The sequence below is a fragment of the Aulonocara stuartgranti genome (assembly GCF_965226115.1).
Source record: "Aulonocara stuartgranti genome assembly, chromosome: 6".
NCBI lineage: Eukaryota > Metazoa > Chordata > Actinopteri > Cichliformes > Cichlidae > Aulonocara > Aulonocara stuartgranti.
In genome coordinates this window covers 470,197-490,000 of record NC_138944.1, presented here as the reverse complement: position 1 = coordinate 490,000, position 19,804 = coordinate 470,197, and the positions used below count along the sequence as shown (strand labels likewise).

Below are 19,804 nucleotides of genomic sequence, written 5' to 3'. Positions count from 1 at the left end.
GCTTCCTGTCAGCACACCTGAGCTTCCGGCGTCAGCAGGTGTGCAGTGCGCACAGAGACTCCGCCTACCAGAACTCTCCATCTTCTGCGTTGCTGTGAGGACACTCCCCCTGCACGTAGTTCCACTCAGACGACCTGCAAAGAGCAGAACCGATCAAAGCCTCAGAGTTCTGAACCTTCTTCCTGTTAAAAGGGAGTTTTTCCTTCCTGCTGTCGCCAAGGTGCTTTCTCACATGGGGTCATGTGACTGTTGGGTGTTTCTCTGCATGTATTATTGTAGGATCTACCTTACAATATAAAGCACCTTGAGGCGACCGTTGTTGTGATGTGGTGCTGGAGTGACTCAGCATGTTTGATTGTCGTTCCACATCCTGCTTTCTTAGAACAGGTAACTGGACCGACCAATCAGGCTTCAGCACTGAAGGTACCCTGCAGGACAGGTATGTGTTTTGTTGTAACCGGTTAGGTTGCCCTACAGGTGGGGCGGGTGCGGTGACCTCCACACGCTGCTACTCTGGTTAAATGGCTTTTTCCCCAGCATCTGTTTTTGTTCATCGGTGCACTCGAGTGAAAAGACCACTCACTAAACTCTGCACAGCCAATCAGAGGCCACCTGCTAGTAACCAGGGTGACGGCAGCTGGAGTTCAGATAACTTCAGCAGGTTTACTGTCAGCTGATCTGTCGTCCTAGCCTGACTTCAGACATTTTAGCAGATACAAACTGAGCTCGAGCAGCTGGAGGCACTCTCAGGCTGAGTTGGTTACCCGTCACTCCACGGTCCCGTCCACTCCACCTGGCCCCACGGGTTCCTCATCCTCACCAGCTTCTCCTGACGCCCTCGGTAGTTCACCTGGGAATGAAAACAGTTACGTGTCACTTCCTCCTCCTTCATCTCCGTCTCATCCTCACTGCTTCTCTTTTGACGTTACCTCCACGGCGCCCGTCAGCGAGTAGGCGTGGCCTTTCACCAGCTTCTGATGAGTCACAGCTTCAGAGTCTGCGGCGCTCGTGATCTGCAGAGAGACAAGCACAGCCCATCACCACTGACCCCGAGTCCAAGGCCAACAACCCAACTCCGACCCCGGCTTTCGCCTCCTCCATCGAATAATCCCGAAACACACCTCGGAGAATCTGAGAGAACCTCACTAACTGAAGGAAAAAGATGGTTTCTCTCCACACTCACATCGATGGAGCAACCCAGCAGCGATCCAGCTTCCAGCGCCTTCTTGATGATCTGGAACAAGTTGGAAGGGGGCTTTTTGAGGTCGTAGTCCTCTGCGATGCCGCCGGTGAAGTCCTCGAAGCCCTCAGTGGTGGACCCGCCAGACAGCGCCTCGTAGCAGCCGTTCACTCTGCACACAAAGAGCACAGAATGGCATGAAGGTAGAGCCCTTTCAGAGCACCAGAAGACCAAGAGCATCCACGGCGGGGGTCAGAAGCTCCCATGCACTAACCCTGGGCGTGAATGTGAGGTTTACCCTGTAAAGCCTGTTATATCATATTGGATACATGAGTTTCTGAGACCTCCATCTCATCAACGTGATCAATACTCGACATAATTTCAACATGTTACAGACTAAACTATGTTTTTGTCCAAAATTGTTGCCAAAACTGCCGAATGTATCAAATGCGATACAAAACTATATAATAAATAAATATAAAAACATATTATACACAACATATAGCCAAAAAACGTTTGTGGATTTTGTTATAAGGGTTGATAAACATCTCAGTTCCAGACAATCTGAATTTTCTGACTGTCAGAAACCCCAGGCTCCTGATTCCCAGAAGCCTTTGCCCTGGTCCTGCTCCTCTCCCTTTGGTTGAGGCGGGTCTTACTTGGCGTAGGCTTTCTCCAACAAGGCGCTCCAAAACTCCCTCCCCTCGGCCGAGTGCACGAACATCAGCTCGCCGTCTTTGACCGGCAGCCGGTCGTCGATCACCACGTCCACCCACTCACCGAACTGCCAGAACTGCGGAGGGACAGCAGAGGACAGAATGTCAGGCTTTTACTTTAAAAGTCTCTGTGAATTTGCAACCTATCACTGCATTGTGGGCGGGTCTAATGGTCAGGGCCCACCCACTTCAATAACAGCTGTGAGAATATTTTTAGGTTTCAGTTTTTAAGCAAACAAAAGGCTGAACGTGTTTTCATTTCTGTAAAAGTAAAAATAACATTTATGAACTTATCGCAGGTGAATTCTGACCAATCACAGCAGCCCATTTCTCACGGACCAGTAACAGTGAGACCCGAGCGGCGTGATGCTTCAGAGTAGGGCTGAAGGTCAGGTGCTCCAAACCAACCTCAGACTCAAACGCTAGAACGGGCGTTTCCCCGCAGCACGCCGTGTAGAGAGACAGAAAGGCATGAAAAACAGATGGTTTCATGCATCGGTCAGAACACTGCGCTGAAAACACCTCACACAGGTCGAGTTACAGGAAAAGCAGAAAGATAAGGTTATTGCGCCGTCCTCCTTCAGAGGTCGCTCTGTATCTGCGAGGTCATTGGTCGCTTGTGTTTCTGCTGGATTCTCTCTCTCGGGGTTTAACGACCCACACTCAGTGAGTCCTCGCACACAGCAGGAATAACACACTCACGCAGTATTGTTTCTGCAGGGCGTGCCCCCGTCATAAACAGAAGCTTCAGCAACAAAAGCATAACTCTCAGTAATTACAAGGCCCCGCCCAGCTCGCTGCCGTGCCCGGCATGAAGCACTAACACATAAACTCCCACGTGAGTGGAAAGCTTGGTGGAGCGTGAGGCGTGACAAACATGGCTGCTGGCGTTGTTGTGAGAGCCGCAGCTTTCTGCCGATTGCCGCCGGCCGCTGACGCAGCTCCACAGGGTCCAGCTTTACGTCAGCGAGGCCTGACAACATCAACCTGTACAGGTGTTTCACAGAATCACACATTAGTTACCTGGAAGTGGAAGATGCCGGCGTAGCTGTCCCCAAAGTCCTGGTCCGTGGGAACAACTCTGGCCATCACATATTCATTCAGGGTCAGAGAGGCGATGGCCGCCAGCAGCCAGCAGTCACCTGGACAGACAGGAAACACTCAGTCAGCGCCCACTCCTCAGCACTGCCCCCTGCAGGCCTTACTTCCTGTTACAACTAAAACACTCATAAATATGTTTTACACCTGATTGGCCCTTATGACATCCTCCGCACTAAAGCCATGATCGCCTCTTTCACTGGGTTTTAATCAAACGTGTTGCATCTGTGGTGCTCGCGGTCAAAGGTGACCGCCACAGGAAATGACAGCTGGAGGGCCAAGCAGTCATTGGGTCATTTCAGGAAATGGTTATATTTAGACAAGTACTATCTCACACACACACCTGCTAATCAGTAACAAACAATCATAAGCCTTCGTCATACAGTAACCTCACAGCAGCCAGGTTAGTGGTCACATGGCATCATTAAAGACGCTGCAGAAACAGGGTCCAGAGATCCAGCTCGGGTCAAGCTAGCAGCTACTGTGTCACCATCCACCTGTCGGTCAAAGAGGCCACGCCCCCTAATCCATTATAAAATCATTGTGGCGGGGGCGTGGTCTGCTGGCCTGCTGCAGAGGAGGGGTGACACAGTGACTTGTACAGGACTGTTTTATTGAGGGAGATGTGTCTTATCTGTGTCCGCAGTGAGAAGGAGCAGGTGATGCTGGGAGAGAGTCGGAGTGGCTGCGTCCGAGGCGGGCGCCAAAAACCGCAGATTATTTCTCAATAAAAGACAGTCTAAGCATTAACCAGTCGTGTGCGCGTGTCCTGTGTTACAGTCATGCTCCCCCAGTTGCTGACATTCTGCACACACCATTACACACTCACTACAAATACAGGACTCGACACAGTCACTTTAACCGCTTTAAATCCTCATTGCACAGCTTTTACACAACTGTAAATACGAAACAGCCGTCTTACATTCTCTAATATTGAATACTTTAGTATTTTGTTATTTTTATTATTATTTTTATTTTCTTCTTTAATATAACTGCACACTTCTATATGTTCATGTAAAGCTGAGGAGCACGAGCCAACAAATTTCATTACGGGTAAATGTTGCTATGCTGTTTATCTGCATATGACAATAAAATCTGAAACTTGAAACTTGCTATGAAGGATGAAACTACCTACAGAGATCGATCAGTTTGAGTATCAGGCTGTAAACATGTTTGTTTTAACATGGGAGTCTATGGGCACTGACTCACTGCTGCCACCGCTGGACGTCAGAGGAACTGCAGCTCTGGAGTGGCTGGTTAGTGCTGCCCCCTACAGGCTGCACAGACGCTAATGAGATTAGCGTGCAGTTTAACTCTGAAAATATGCCCAGCTCTGATTGGTGCACACCGTTACAGGTCACACTTTTCTAACAGAGCCCGGAGAAAAAAAACACGCTGCCACAGGTATTCATCATCATCATCATCACATATTCAGACAGACGCTCTGCTTCCTGTCATGCAAAAGCAAGAAAAACCTCAGCTCACACTTTAATTATTCGCTCGACCGCCGTGACGCCTAGGGAGGAACTCAGACAGCGCCGCAGGAAGTGAGTGCAGCGAAAGAAGCCTGTGACCACAAACATCCAGAGACAGAGCTCCGCCTCTAATCGCAGCTCAGCGTTACACAACAGTGCTCTGGGGTTTCACCGAGGCACGAACATGACTCATCCACCACCACACAGGCACTGGGTTTGTGTCCCTGTGAGGACCGCCGGGCTGCAGGCACGCTCACACCTGGATCAGGTCCACATCTGGATCAGGGTCCACATGGAACCAGACTCAATTTCAGGCTGTGAGTCATGTGACAGCAGGATGTCCTCAAAGAGTTGCAAACACAGGCGTGTGTGAGTGTGTGTGTGAGGGTGTGTCCTCATTGGCTGACAGCTCATGCCCCTCGCTCTCTCTCTAACAATGGCTGGTAGCCTTTTCCTGTCTGCTGCTTCCTGTTCAGCCAATCAGGGACCAGCGTGGCAGAGCCGCTCAGCTGCTTCTCATTAAAATAAAAGTTCTTCAGCAATTTGATGGAGAGGGGGCATGTGACCCCCCCCCCCCCCCCCCCAACTGTGAGCCTGAGACTTTAAAGCCTGTGATCATGTGACCACAGAGATACTATCTTTGTGTGTGTGTGTGTGTGTGTGTGTGTGTGTGTGTGTGTGTGTGTGTGTGTGGCATGAAGGAGATTAGACTGAACCAGCTGAGAGCATTGTCATGGCAACTTTGTTTTCTTTCTGCCTTTTAAGGTGGAAATGATTCTGCAGCCTCTGTCTGTGCGACAACGACGGCCTGAGGCAGAATGACATGTTATTAAATGTGTTATTAACATGTTTATTAACATGTTTAATAAAATAAACATGTCATTAAACAGGTTTATTAACATGTTAATAAACCTGTTAATGTTTATGTTAATAAACATGTTTAATAACATGTTTATTAACATTATTGGGGGTGGCTGTAGCTCAGGTGGCAGAGCAGGTCAGCCACTAATCAGAAGGTCGGTGGTTCAATCCCAGGCTGCCTCCTGGCTGCATGCCAACATGAGATTAAACGGGTTTATTAACATGTTATTAAACGGGTTTATTAACATGATATTAAACGGGTTTATTAACATGATATTAAACGGGTTTATTAACATGTTATTAAACGGGTTTATTAACATGTTATTAAATGGGTTTATTAACATGATATTAAACGGGTTTATTAACATGATATTAAACGGGTTTATTAACATGTTATTAAACGGGTTTATTAACATGATATTAAACGGGTTTATTAACATGTTATTAAACGGGTTTATTAACATGTTATTAAACGGGTTTATTAACATGATATTAAACGGGTTTATTAACATGTTATTAAACGGGTTTATTAACATGATATTAAACGGGTTTATTAACATGTTATTAAACGGGTTTATTAACATGTTATTAAAAGGGTTTATTAACATGTTATTAAACGGGTTTATTAACATGATATTAAACGGGTTTATTAACATGTTATTAAACAGGTTTATTAACATGTTAATAAGCTTGTTATTAAACATGTAAGAACCCATATTGAGTAATAAATAGCGAGAGCTGTACAACACACTTTATTCTTTCGTTATGACACCCTGTGACATCACGAGGACGTCAGAACATCCTGACGTCATCACATCATAATAAAATGTCATAAACCATGAAAGAGCGTGACAGCGCGGCAGTCGGGGAGATGCGCTCTGGTTTGTTTGTGGAATAAATAAAGTTTGAAATGAAAAGCGCAGCGCTTTACTGAGTAAAGGGCTGTTGCTGAGGTCTCCATGACGACGAAATGGGGTCAGAATCGATCAGCTGACCATTTCACAGATCCTTTTATGGCTGAAAGCTCTGTGGCCTCTGACCTCTGTGCAGTCTGATTCAAAATGAGAATTCAGCTGACTGAAGCTGTGAGTGATGTCACACCAGCACTGCTCTCGGATTGGTTTTCGTTAAATCGGCTCAATGAGTTTGAACGCTCAGGAGGCGTGGCAGCCAGCACAGACCGGGTGAGATGTGCTCAGAGACAGTAGGAAACTCACCCAGTGCGCCCTGGCAGATATCAGTCCTGGTGGCCCCGCCCACGATGAACTCCGGTTTAGAGACGAGCTCCTGGAAGACAAACCAGAGACAGTGTTAATGATGCTGGTCAGGGCCACGCCCACTCAGAGTGGGGAACACAGAGCTGCTGGGGTGTGTGTCCAGATTCAGATTGCTCCTCAGACTGAATCTGCTCCCAACACACACACGCGCACGCGCGCGCACGCACACCATCACTTGAAGCTCTCAGGTTAACCTCAGCTCCTCCACCTGAAACAGCTGGTCGGACTCACTGTCTGCGTGCACGCCCACCGCTCCCTCACTGCTATTCCTCCCGCAGCAGCAAGCACTGACTCATCAGGGAGTGACTCAGTGCGCATGCTTAAGATTGAAGGGACGCATTTTATGAAACGGAGCAGAGATTCACCAAAACTCCTCTCTGCTCCTTCATGTCCCTGCCGGAGGCCTGCTCCTCTCACAGGTCTGTGAGATTATCATCTGTGAAAATCTCTCTGGGTACCAAACAGTGTGTTTTTCCATCAGGCACAACCACCCCTCCCCCCCCCGGTCCCGGTTCTCACCGTGGGCCTCTTCCAGCTGACTCCGCGGACCTTGTAGGAGCTCGGGCCCAACTCGTTGAAGCCCAGAGACTCGGGCGCGGCGGGGAACGTCGGGTCGCAGAAGAGCTTGCCCGCGGAACGGCACTGGGCGCGCAGCGCGTTGAAGTTCTGGTTCAGGTACGGGACCGCGTTCGCGTTGGTGCCAAAGCCCGCGGACAGAGCGCGCTTCTTGGCCAGAGTGGACGCAACGCCGGACATGATGAAGAGGAGGAAGATCACACGGCTGTAAACTCCAACAACTTCAGCTGCTCAAAGTTTTCCCCACGCAGACCGCGCCCCGAACCAGAGGAGGAGCCACAGCCTCTGCCAGCCTCCACCCACCTCCAACCGCTCAGACGTACACCTCCCTCTGAGCAGGGAAACACAGCACGCGACGTGTTTACTGTATTTAAGACATCATATCACGCACACACACAGACCCACGCACACTTACCACCATCATTATCAGTGCTCTGCTGCCCCGCCCATTCTGATCACCTTCAGTTTTACAGAGCACCCAATCACAACAACAGTCGCCTCAAGGCGCTTTATATTGTACAGTAGAGCCCACAATAATAGATACAGAGAAAACCCAACAATCATATGAGCCCCTATGAGCACTTTGGACAGTGGGAAGGAAAAACTCCCTTTGAACAGGAAGAAACCTCCAGCAGAACCAGGCTCAGGGAGGGCATGACCGGGAGCAGCCCTGGAACAGTGCGACTTCCTCTCACCTGTCTTTCAAAGAAACATGAAGAGCGCCCCCTGCAGGCAAACAACTCATTTTAATTGATCCTAATAATCAGTAAATATCATGTTATTTGATTATTGTTATTGATTTCTGCACCATCCACAGCAAATATGATGCAAATCATGTTCAGCAAAGCATCTCCATCCTCCGCTGATCCAGCCGCTCAGGTTATACAGGTGTTGATCAGAGTGGAAGTGCCGTGATTGGTCAGAATCAGCCCGAGATACATTCATAAAACACAAACCCCTGTCACAGGTGCTGTTGGTCTCCTGTTTCTATGGCAATTTCTCCCAATCAGCTGTTCGTCAAACGTTTTGATGCTCTGGTGTAATAATGTGATTGAATGCATTATCATCATGCGACGATAGCCACCTGTGCTTTCAAGTTCAAGTTTTATTTGCTGTGTCCAAGTAACATAGATACATCTGTCAAATCAGCATACACTGTGAGATCGCCATACCTGTATCATCAAACGACACAATGAAATTCTTCAGCTCAGAGCGCCTCAGCATTGCACATGAAGTAACACTTTGAGACAAGACGTATATCAATAAACATGTACAGCGTGCCCAGTGATTGTGCAACATACTGTCTGATGTCTTAGCAGTTCAGCAGGTTGATGGCTTGAGGGTGTCGCCATGGAGATGGCGTCAGGCAAAACTACAAAAACGTGTCCGAATTTCAAAGAGAAGAAGAAACGACAGGAGAAGAAAAGCAAAGAGAGAACGAGAAGAGAGCCCTGTCGGTCACATCTGTGCGAATTCATGTGGAGGAAACAGGAAGCGCGTCTGTGTGTTACTGCGTTGTCATGGCGTCAGGTCTCTTTCCTGTTTTATATTTGAGAAAAGCTTTAATACGTAGAAGGTTTTTATGTTCCCGAGCCTCTGAAGCTGAGCTCATGTGTTTGTTTAAGCAGTGCTAAGATACTAACCCTGTTATTAATAACAATAATAAACCCACCACCAGTAAACACACTTCATCCAGATTCAGGCCGCTTTCATTTACACAGCTCTCACTGCTTCACGCTGGAGCAATTTGGCAACAGTGGAAAGGAAGAACGACCTTTTAACAGGAAGAGCCCTCTAACAGATCCAGGATCAGCATGAAGAGCGTGAGCAGGCTTGCGCAGCGGCCCGCCTCTCTCTGTTGCGTGCCAAGCGTTTGCTGTTTTTTGGGCGTCTTATCAAAGAGCCGTTTAGACTGAGCGGCTCAGACATCAGAGAGAAAACAAACGAGCTGCTGTTTGAAGAAAGAGGCTCCAGCCGTTAAACATTAATGAGATAACAAGCAGCCGAGCTGCTCCATCTGCTGCACAGGTGAGAACAGGGCTTCAGTTCAGCTGCTGTCTTTCAACAGCGTGCAGAGTAAGGATCGCGTGACGATGTGAGCTGACGCTTCTCAGTGACATCAGTTCTGAGCAGGAATTTAAAATAACGCGTAAAATAAAAACAGGTGACAGGAGCCGTTTCTGCTCGGTCTGAGTCACTCCTCGGGCTTCTGCACGAGAAAAATTTCACATCAGTCGATGTTTGATGACCCTCGTCATCAGCTCCATGCTTCCCTCCATCAGAACCGGGCTTCGTCACAGCAGACTGAACGTCATCGTCACCTCTTAGCTGATCGATAGAAACACTGCTGCGGTTCGTAATGATTGTTATCATCGCTAATCATGTCTCGTCCAATCAGGAGCTGTGTTCTGATCCTCGCTTCATCGCTGACGGAGCCTGAAGAACAGACGTCTGTCAGGGAGATATTAATGTACAGAATTCACCTGCTTGCTGCTACTACTGCACATTCACCCAGTGTATATACTATATGTGTGTGTATATATATATATATATATATATATATATATATATATATATATATATATAAAAAAACACCCAGCACGCCCCTGCGGGCGGTTTATCCTTCAAGCTCGGGTCCTCTACCAGAGGCCTGGGAGCTTGAGGGTCCTGCGCAGTATCTTAGCTGTTCCCAGGACTGCGCTCTTCTGGACAGAGATCTCCGATGTTGTTCCCGGGATCTGCTGGAGCCACTCGCCTAGCTTGGGAGTCACCGCACCTAGTGCTCCGATTACCACGGGGACCACCGTTACCTTCACCCTCCACATCCTCTCGAGCTCTTCTCTGAGCCCTTGGTATTTCTCCAGCTTCTCGTGTTCCTTCTTCCTGATATTGCTGTCATTGGGAACCGCTACATCGATCACTACGGCCGTCTTCTTCTGTTTGTCTACCACCACTATGTCCGGTTGGTTAGCCACCACCATTTTGTCCGTCTGTATCTGGAAGTCCCACAGGATCTTAGCTCGGTCATTCTCCACCACCCTTGGGGGCATCTCCCATTTTGACCTCGGGACTTCCAGGTTATACTCGGCACAGATGTTCCTGTACACTATGCCGGCCACTTGGTTATGGCGTTCCATGTATGCCTTGCCTGCTAGCATCTTGCACCCTGCTGTTATGTGCTGGATTGTCTCTGGGGCATCTTTACACAGCCTGCACCTGGGGTCTTGCCTGGTGTGATAGACCCCAGCCTCTATGGATCTTGTGCTCAGAGCTTGTTCTTGTGCTGCCATGATTAGTGCCTCTGTGCTGTCTTTCAGTCCAGCTTTGTCCAGCCACTGGTAGGATTTCTGGATATCAGCCACCTCCTCTATCTGCCGGTGGTACATACCGTGCAGGGGCCTGTCCTTCCATGATGGTTCCTCGTCTCCCTCCTCTTTCTTGGGTTTCTGCTGCCTGAGGTATTCACTGAGCACTCGGTCAGTTGGGGCCATCTTCCCAATGTATTCTTGGATGTTCGTTGTCTCATCCTGGACTGTGGTGCTGACACTCACCAGTCCCCGGCCCCCTTCCTTCCGCTTAGCGTACAGCCTCAGGGTGCTGGACTTGGGGTGAAACCCTCCATGCATGGTAAGGAGCTTTCTTGTCTTTATGTCAGTGGCTTCTATCTCCTCCTTTGGCCAGCCTATTACCCCAGCAGGGTACCTGATCACGGGCAGGGCGTACGTGTTGATGGCCCGGATCTTGTTCTTACCATTCAGCTGACTCCTCAGGACTTGCCTGACCCTCTGCAGGTACTTGGTGGTTGCAGCTTTTCTAGCGGCCTCTTCATGGTTCCCATTCGCCTGCGGGATCCCCAAGTACTTGTAACTGTCCTCTATGTCTGCAATGTTGCCTTCTGGTAGTTCAATCCCCTCAGTTCTGACTACCTTCCCTCTCTTTGTTACCATCCGACTACACTTCTCCAGTCCGAACGACATTGGAACGACATTGGATATATATATCTATATATATATATCTATATATATATATAGATATATATATATATATCTATATATCTATATATATCTATCTATATCTCTATCTATCTATATATCTATCTATCTATATCTCTATCTATCTATATATCTATCTATCTCTATATATATATATATATATATATATATATATATATATATATATATAAAATGTTCTTCCTCTACACCCCCCCCCCCCCCAATTTTTGCACATGTCGAGGAGCGTGTCAGGCTACATTTCACTGTGTGTTATACTTGTATAACTATGCATGTGACAAATAATAAAGAACCTTGAACCTTGAACCTTGAGAGCTGGGTGAGTTTGATGACAGCGGGCGTGCTCGTCGCTGACAGGAAAAGGAAACATCACACAACACTTAAACTCTGCTTTAAGAAGTTTGTAAAATAAAATGCGACAGAGAAAATCACCCCAGAGAATAAATTTTCTGAAGTGGTTTGACGAGTAAAGGACAAAAACTTTCAGCTCCTTTATCCACAGAAATGACCTCTCAGAGGCTCAGAGAGTGATCATGTGACCTGTGTCTGTCAGGTGACTGCTGGCTCCTGGCGGCCATTGCCTGACTCTGGACCCTCAGATCCTGAACAGAGTGGTCCCTCCTGGGCAGAGCTTCACCTCACAGTATGCCGGCATCTTCCACTTCCAGGTCGCTCACCTTTCTAAAGAAACAGAAATAACACACAGTACAGGGTGGGGGTGTAATTACAGAGGAAGTGACATCTTGTTCACATCTGTCCTCTGTAGTTATGGCAGTACGGGGAGTGGGCGGACGTAGTCGTGGACGACCGGCTGCCCATCAGAGATGGGAAACTGCTGTTCGTCCACTCAGCGGAGGGAGTGGAGTTCTGGAGTGCTGTGCTGGAGAAAGCCTACGCTAAGTAAGAGCAACCTGTGAGGTCTAACAAAGCTGACCTGTAATTAAACTCACTTTTATTTATGTGGCACCGAATCACAACAACAAGTGGCTTCATGGACAGATAGAGCTGGGTGTCATCTGCATAGCAGTGTAAATGTATGCTATGTCTTCTAATGATATTGCCTAAGGGAAGCATGTATAATGTAAACAGAATTGGTCCTAGCACTGAACCCTGTGCAACTCCATAATTAACCTCAGTGTGTGAAGAGGACTCTCCATTTACATGCACAAACTGGAGTCTATTAGATAGATATGATACAAACCACTGCAGTGCAGTACCTGTAATACCTACAGCATGTTCTAATCGCTCTAATAGGATATTATGGTCGACAGTATCGAATGCTGCACTGAGGTCTAGCAGGACAAGCACAGAGATGAGTCCACTGTCAGAGGCCATAAGAAGATCATTTGTAACCTTCACTAAAGCTGTTTCTGTGCTGTGATGAGCTCTGAAACCTGACTGAAACTCTTCAAATAAACCTCTGCAGATGATCTGTTAGCTGTTTGACAACTACTCTTTCAAGGATGTTTGATATAAAGGAAGGTTGGAGATTGGCCTATAATTAGCTAAGACTGCTGGGTCTAGAGATACTTTTTGAGTAAAGGTTTAACTACAGCCAGCTTGAAGGCCTGTGGTACATAGCCGATCATTAGAGATAGTTGATCATATTTAAGATTGAAGCATTAGTCTGAAAGAAGCTGTTTTAGCTCCTCCTATTTTGAGGCCACCCTTTCTTCTGACCCTCAGCTGACCCTTCTCACCCTGGACACAGTCTGTTTGACCTGCTCCCCTCAGGCAGGAGGCTCCGGTCCATTCGCACCAGAACCTCTCGCCATAAGAACAGTTTCTTCCCCTCTGCTGTTGGACACATGAACAATAACCATATGACTGTCCCCGCCACTAACACATGACCCTACGCTGTGTCACTGCATCATTCCATGTTTGGCACTGATCACCACCTGCACTCATGTATATATCTTTCAACGTAGCACTCTTAATTCTTATTCCTACTTTTATTTTTTCATGTCTATTTAAGTGCTATTTATGACAGCATGTTTGCACTGAAGCACCGCAGCAATTTCCTAATGTTGTAAACCTGCTCAACATTTGGCAATAAACCCCTTTCTGATTCTGATTCTGACTGGTCAGCTTCTGGAAGGCTGCTGAGGGGCAGCACTCTCTGTACTTGTTGTGAGAGCTGTGTATCATACAGGGAGTGCAGAATTATTAGGCAAATGAGTATTTTGTCATCCTCTTCATGCATGTTGTCTTACTCCAAGCTGTATAGGCTCGAAAGCCTACTACCAATTAAGCATATTAGGTAATGTGCATCTCTGTAATGAGAAGGGGTGTGGTCTAATGACATCAACACCCTATATCAGGTGTGCATAATTATTAGGCAACGTCCTTTCCTTTGGCAAAATGGGTCAAAAGAAGGACTTGACAGGCTCAGAAAAGTCAAAAATAGTGAGATATCTTGCAGAGGGATGCAGCAGTCTCAAAATTGCAAAGCTTCTGAAGCGTGATCATCGAACAATCAAGCGTTTCATTCAAAATAGTCAACAGGGTCGCAAGAAGCGTGTGGAAAAACCAAGGCGCAAAATAACTGCCCATGAACTGAGAAAAGTCAAGCGTGCAGCTGCCAAGATGCCACTTGCCACCAGTTTGGCCATATTTCAGAGCTGCAACATCACTGGAGTGCCCAAAAGCACAAGGTGTGCAATACTCAGAGACATGGCCAAGGTAAGAAAGGCTGAAAGACGACCACCACTGAACAAGACACACAAGCTGAAACGTCAAGACTGGGCCAAGAAATATCTCAAGACTGGTTTTTCTAAGGTTTTATGGACTGATGAAATGAGAGTGAGTCTTGATGGGCCAGATGGATGGGCCCGTGGCTGGATTGGTAAAGGGCAGAGAGCTCCAGTCCGACTCAGACGCCAGCAAGGTGGAGGTGGAGTACTGGTTTGGGCTGGTATCATCAAAGATGAGCTTGTGGGGCCTTTTCGGGTTGAGGATGGAGTCAAGCTCAACTCCCAGTCCTACTGCCAGTTTCTGGAAGACACCTTCAAGCAGTGGTACAGGAAGAAGTCTGCATCCTTCAAGAAAAACATGATTTTCATGCAGGACAATGCTCCATCACACGCGTCCAAGTACTCCACAGCGTGGCTGCAAGAAAGGGTATAAAAGAAGAAAAACTAATGACATGGCCTCCTTGTTCACCTGATCTGAACCCCATTGAGAACCTGTGGTCCATCATCAAATGTGAGATTTACAAGGAGGGAAAACAGTACACCTCTCTGAACAGTGTCTGGGAGGCTGTGGTTGCTGCTGCACGCAATGTTGATGGTGAACAGATCAAAACACTGACAGAATCCATGGATGGCAGGCTTTTGAGTGTCCTTGCAAAGAAAGGTGGCTATATTGGTCGCTGATTTGTTTTTGTTTTGTTTTTGAATGTCAGAAATGTATATTTGTGAATGTGGAGATGTTATATTGGTGTCACTGGTAAAAATAAATAATTGAAATGGGTATATATTTGTTTTTTGTTAAGTTGCCTAATAATTATGCACAGTAATAGTCACCTGCACACACAGATATCCCCCTAAAATAGCTAAAACTAAAAACAAACTAAAAACTACTTCCAAAAACATTCAGCTTTGATATTAATGAGTTTTTTGGGTTCATTGAGAACATGGTTGTTGTTCAATAATAACATTATTCCTCAAAAATACAACTTGCCTAATAATTCTGCACTCCCTGTATATAAAAACAGCAATAAGGAACCTGTAGCTGTGAGGTTTACTTATGTGTTTAATACCAGTGTCTGAATATGACAGGAAGTGAGGTCAGGCCCTCGGGTACTTGTCACATCATCAACTCTTCATCAGCTGTCCAGACCTCCATATGTGATTAATGCCGTATTTAAGCAGCTGTTTATTGTGACTGCATCTCTCTGACAGCAGGAGGTGGTGGTGGGTGGAGGCATTTACTCAGTAAACATGGAGCGCCGCCCGGCCCGGAAAGCAAACAGAGCTGCACAATCAGCGTTTCAGGTCAAAGTGATTTCCAAAGCTCACCGACCTCCAACACACTCGAAGCGCTTCATAACTGGGCTTTTATTTTAGAGGGCTCTGCTGTAGTTTCTCTGGTCATTTTTTATAAATGATATTTGGTCCTGAGCTTCTCTGCTCCTTCATCCTGCTCTCAGCTCCTCGTCCTCCTCTGTGGAGAACAGAAGCTCTCAGCTCTAAACTCATAAGTTCTAATATTCAGAGAGACGGTGGATATACACTACCTGTCAAAGGTCTGGACACACCTCACTTATTTTTACGACATTCGACAGCGTTGATACTGAAGACATCAAATATATGAAGCAACATGTATGCAATCATGTAGCAAAGAAAAAACAGATAAATGTGTTCATATTTTAGATTCCACCCTTTGATTTGTCGACAGCGCTGCAAACCCTCGGCCTTCTCCCAGTGAGCTTCATGATGTCGTCACCTGACATGGCTTCACCTCACAGGTGTGCCCGTCAGGGTTCATTGGTGGAGTTGGTACAGCTGACAGCCTGTTTGACAACTGTTAGAATTCATCTTATGGGAGGAACCAATCAGCTAATTAAAGAGAAACAAGAGTCCATCATTACTGTGTGTATAAATCCTGCACTTAACACTATGTTACTCTGTTGGTGTCGGGGACCCGATCCTTTGGGTGGACCAGTTTTTGGCGCAGCGTGTTTTGGGGTTTAAAAGCCACAGAGACCCGGTATTTAGAAAAAATACATCTCTGCTGCTCCGATACTCCTGACACGTACGGGATCACTGCAGGTTTCTCTTAGGCAGCGGTTGTCCTTCTCTCCTGGATCGGCTGGAGCTTTCCCAGCTTTGACAAATGTCTTGACCATCAGTGACTGTTGATCAACGACAATCTGCAATTTTAATGATCAAGAAACTGACCTCACAGCCCATTGTTCACACAGTGGGCTGGTTTCAGTCTTTATTTCCTGTTTATAAGGTTGTAAACCTGCAGTCAGCTGAGACTGAAGGAGTCACCTGACGATGCTGAAACATCCAGATGAACAGAATCAACCTTTTGGGATTTCTGCACCTGGATAACCGCGCATCAACAACCAAGCAAAGGGTGGTGACTCTACAGAATCAAAGTTATTTCACACTTTTTGTTTCCCACGTGTTCATTCATAGTTCTGATGCCTTCAGTGAGAATCATGAAAATAAAGAAAAAAACCATTAAATGAGAGGCTGTGTCCACACTTTAGACTGTAAAAGGTCTGCAGCGCACATAGATTCGATAAATAGACAAATAGATGAGAAGTGAAACAGAAACTCTGAATGCCCCTCAAAGTAAAGCTTTGAGCGTTTTTGTGTCAGAGCCTGTCAGACCTCTCCCTCAGCAGCACTCAGTCACAGTGTGACGGCGCCCTCTGCTGGTTCCTCGCAGCGTCTCAGCTGGACTCAGGCTCGAGTGCCAGACGTGCACCACCTTCTGTTGTCGTTGTGCTGGAAGGTGAAACTCATCTTCATCTTTCTGGGACCCCTGCAAACAGAAACCACCACACCACGCAGACTTTACAATATAGGCACCTTCAAGTGTCTGCTGTCTGTTTTGTGACAAATAGATCGAATTGAAATAAGCCTAATCTTGAAAGTAGAGATAGTGTCTGTCTCCTGAATCCAAACTGGAAGCTGGTTCCACAGAAGAGGGGCCTGAAAACTGAAGGCTCTGCCTCCCATTCTACTTTTAAATACTCTAGGAACAACAAGTAGGCCTGCAGAGAGAGAGTGAAGTGCTCTAATAGGGTGATATGGTACTACAAGGTCATTAAGATAAGATGAAGATGCTGAGGCACTGAAATCAATATATAAATCATGATGTCACTGGCTTCCTGTTAATGTTACAGTGCCCGATGTCATTAAGCACCAATGACATCATGGAGAGGACCAGTCAGAGAGTAAATGAGTACATTTACTGTATTACTAATGTACTTGTAGTGAAGTTCTTCTGTTTTATTCTACTTTCATATGTTGGATTCAAATATTTCACTTTTTTTTCTGTCACTTTAATTATTGAAACATGCAGTCAGTTCTTTACTCACCAGGGGCCCACATGTTCAGTCTAGTGTCCTCTGACACTGAGCCATGTGTCAGAGCAGCTCTGAGCCACCGGCATGGTCCTCACAGGTGTCCCTGTAGATATGACTTCACGGAGACACCAACCCTCCTCTTCCTCCTCACTGCACTGTTAGCACTTGGCCCCAACCCTAAAAATATCCTTTTTTTTTTTTTTTTTTTGGCCTGTCCCGTTTGGCTCTTTTGCATCAGAATTGTTGTCTAAAGGCAAAGAAAGATGCCCAACGGATTTACTTTACCAAATTGACCATCCCAGCCTTGCCGTAATGGTCCATTTGATTCACCTTTTATTGTTTATTTTATTTTCACTTACTGAATACGGGACAGACTTGACTGGGGGAAAGAAGGGGAGAAAGAAAGAGGGAAAGAGAAACAGCTGAGAAGAGGGACGGGGGAGAAGGGCAAAAAACAAAAACCAACAGAACGGGCAGAGAAAAAAAATGCATATATCAATCACCTGGATCACCTGCTGAGAAAGAAAAAAGAAAACAAGCAGAAGAGAACAAGAGTAATAGAATAAACAACATCACAATGATATATGGGAATATGACAGTAAATACTAAATATTAAACATTATTGTGCAGCACATAAGATCAACAGAACACAGTGTGCTTTGCGGTAGGAGCCAAAAAGGGTGTAGTTTGTGGGTGTGATCACCCGTGTGTACACCTGTGAGCATGGACGTGCTTTCCACGTTTCAGATTTCCAGCTCGTATGAGACGGAGCTCATCAGAAGCTGGCCAAAGGCCACACCTACTCCATCGCGGCGGCCGAGCAGGTGAGGGAGAATCTGTGATCATGTGATCAGATCGACAGCTGGACAGATGCTCACAGGTGTAACGTTCTGCAGGTGCATCACTGTGGTTCTCTGGTGGAGCTGATCCAGATCAGGAACCCCTGGGGTCAGGTGGAGTGGACGGGCGCCTGGAGCGACAGGTGAGTCATGGTGCTCTGAGGTTCTGGAGCATCATCCTTAGCTGTGGTTTCACTGAACTTCCTGTGGTCAGCTCGAAGGAGTGGGACGGCGTTCGGGCAGCGGAGAAGAGGCGGCTGGATTGCTGCGCCGAGGACGGCGAGTTCTGGTAGGTGGAGCCTGACAGTAGCGGGTTAAAATGTCTGCAGCTGCTGCAAACTCAGCCCGTCTCTGCCGCCTGCAGGATATTCTACCACGACTTCCTGAGTCACTTCTCCCGCCTCGACATCTGTAACCTGACACACTGACAAGCAACGAGGTCGGCCGCTGGAACTTTGCTGAGTTTGAGGGCACGTGGTGGGTGGGATCCATCGCCGGCGGCTGCAGGAACTACCCCGGTAGCCCACAGGAAGTGAAGCACTCTGGGTGATGATGTTTGATGTTCATGATGCAGAGCGCTCAGCTAACATGTGCTCCTGTGTCTCCGCAGCCACCTTCTTCATCCAGCTGGACGATGATCCTCACGATGGCGAGGAAGGCTGCACCATCCTCATTGGTCTGATGCAGAAAGATGCTCGAAGGGAGAGGCGCTTCGGACGTGACCTCAACACCATCGGCTTCGCCATCTACGAGGTTCAAACGCACCCGGCGCTGAGCTGATCACTTCCTGTTTAGCTTTGCTGTGCATCAACAAAGGTTTGGCGAGTCTCATGCTCTCTGTCGGTGTGCTTCCAGGTGCCCGATCAGGTGAGAACACAGCAGAAGTTCACCGAGTACACGGCTCCTGCGATGACCTCAGCAGGTTAGAAGGTCGATGCCTAAGGTGGACCTCATTCGTTAATATCTCCATGGAAACGCCCTAATGAGCATAAAAAACTAGCCCAAAAATCACAGTCACACTCAAACCTCTGTTAGCCAATCAGAATCAGGCTTTTTGACACATTCTGCCAACACCCACACCTGCGCATATAAAGAAACAGGTGGAGGTGCAGAGAGACGCCGAGCATCGCCATAGAAACAAAAAAATACAAGATGGCGCGGCCACGTCCAGACGCCTTCCTGACCGCTCCGCTCCGACTATCTACTTTTCTTGTTTTTTACCTATTTTTTGCTCTGGTTTACATCCCAAAATCCTCTAGTCTTATAGTTTACGACAGCGGATCACTTGTAAACATCGGTGCCAAGGTTGCACATCTAATCTTGGACACTTTAAACCTGACCCTTCCTGGCCCTCAGAGATTCTACACGGCGCGGAGAACAACAAAGGACGGGCTGCTCATCCGAGGCGCAGAACAAAGAAGCGCCGGGGGAAACGCGCTGGTATTAGGAACAGACTGAGACAGCAGGCGCATCGCGCACCACTGCCCAGTATCCTACTGGCCAATGTACAATCCATGGAGAACAAGCTCGATGACCTAAGAGCAAGGGTCACCTTCCAACGTGACATGAGGGACTGCAACATTCTGTGCTTCACGGAGACATGGCTGACCCCCACCGTGCCGGACCAGGCCGTAACTCCATCGGATTCATTCTTTGTGCTCCGCGCGGACAGAACGGTAGAGTCGAACAAAACCAAAGGTGGAGGAGTGTGTTTCATGGTAAACAG

General features: G+C 47.2%; 1 protein-coding gene and 1 pseudogene across 3 annotated transcripts in view; one reads left to right on the top strand and one right to left on the bottom strand.

The window, feature by feature from the left end:
* Nucleotides 1–7,481, bottom strand: part of LOC309708276 (calpain-2 catalytic subunit-like) — a 12,869-nt gene extending 5,388 nt beyond the window's left edge. For both annotated transcript variants that reach the window (XM_082536153.1, XM_082536154.1), the window contains exons 1-8: nt 7,127–7,481; nt 6,548–6,617; nt 2,920–3,038; nt 1,840–1,973; nt 1,184–1,352; nt 930–1,013; nt 765–850; nt 69–134 (exon numbers count right to left, since the gene is read on the bottom strand). In XM_082536153.1, coding sequence (XP_082392279.1) covers nt 69–134; nt 765–850; nt 930–1,013; nt 1,184–1,352; nt 1,840–1,973; nt 2,920–3,038; nt 6,548–6,617; nt 7,127–7,363 — 965 coding nt within the window. In that variant the 5' untranslated portion in view covers nt 7,364–7,481. The remainder of the gene's footprint in view (nt 1–68; nt 135–764; nt 851–929; nt 1,014–1,183; nt 1,353–1,839; nt 1,974–2,919; nt 3,039–6,547; nt 6,618–7,126) is intronic.
* A 118-nt stretch (nt 7,482–7,599) lies between these two features.
* LOC309708779 (calpain-1 catalytic subunit-like) overlaps nt 7,600–19,804 on the top strand; it is a 37,211-nt pseudogene continuing 25,006 nt past the window's right edge. The window contains exons 1-9 of the transcript XR_014280882.1: nt 7,600–9,651; nt 11,747–11,861; nt 11,960–12,093; nt 16,527–16,662; nt 17,987–18,063; nt 18,136–18,221; nt 18,293–18,367; nt 18,443–18,596; nt 18,662–18,945. The product of XR_014280882.1 is annotated as a calpain-1 catalytic subunit-like (transcript). The remainder of the gene's footprint in view (nt 9,652–11,746; nt 11,862–11,959; nt 12,094–16,526; nt 16,663–17,986; nt 18,064–18,135; nt 18,222–18,292; nt 18,368–18,442; nt 18,597–18,661; nt 18,946–19,804) is intronic.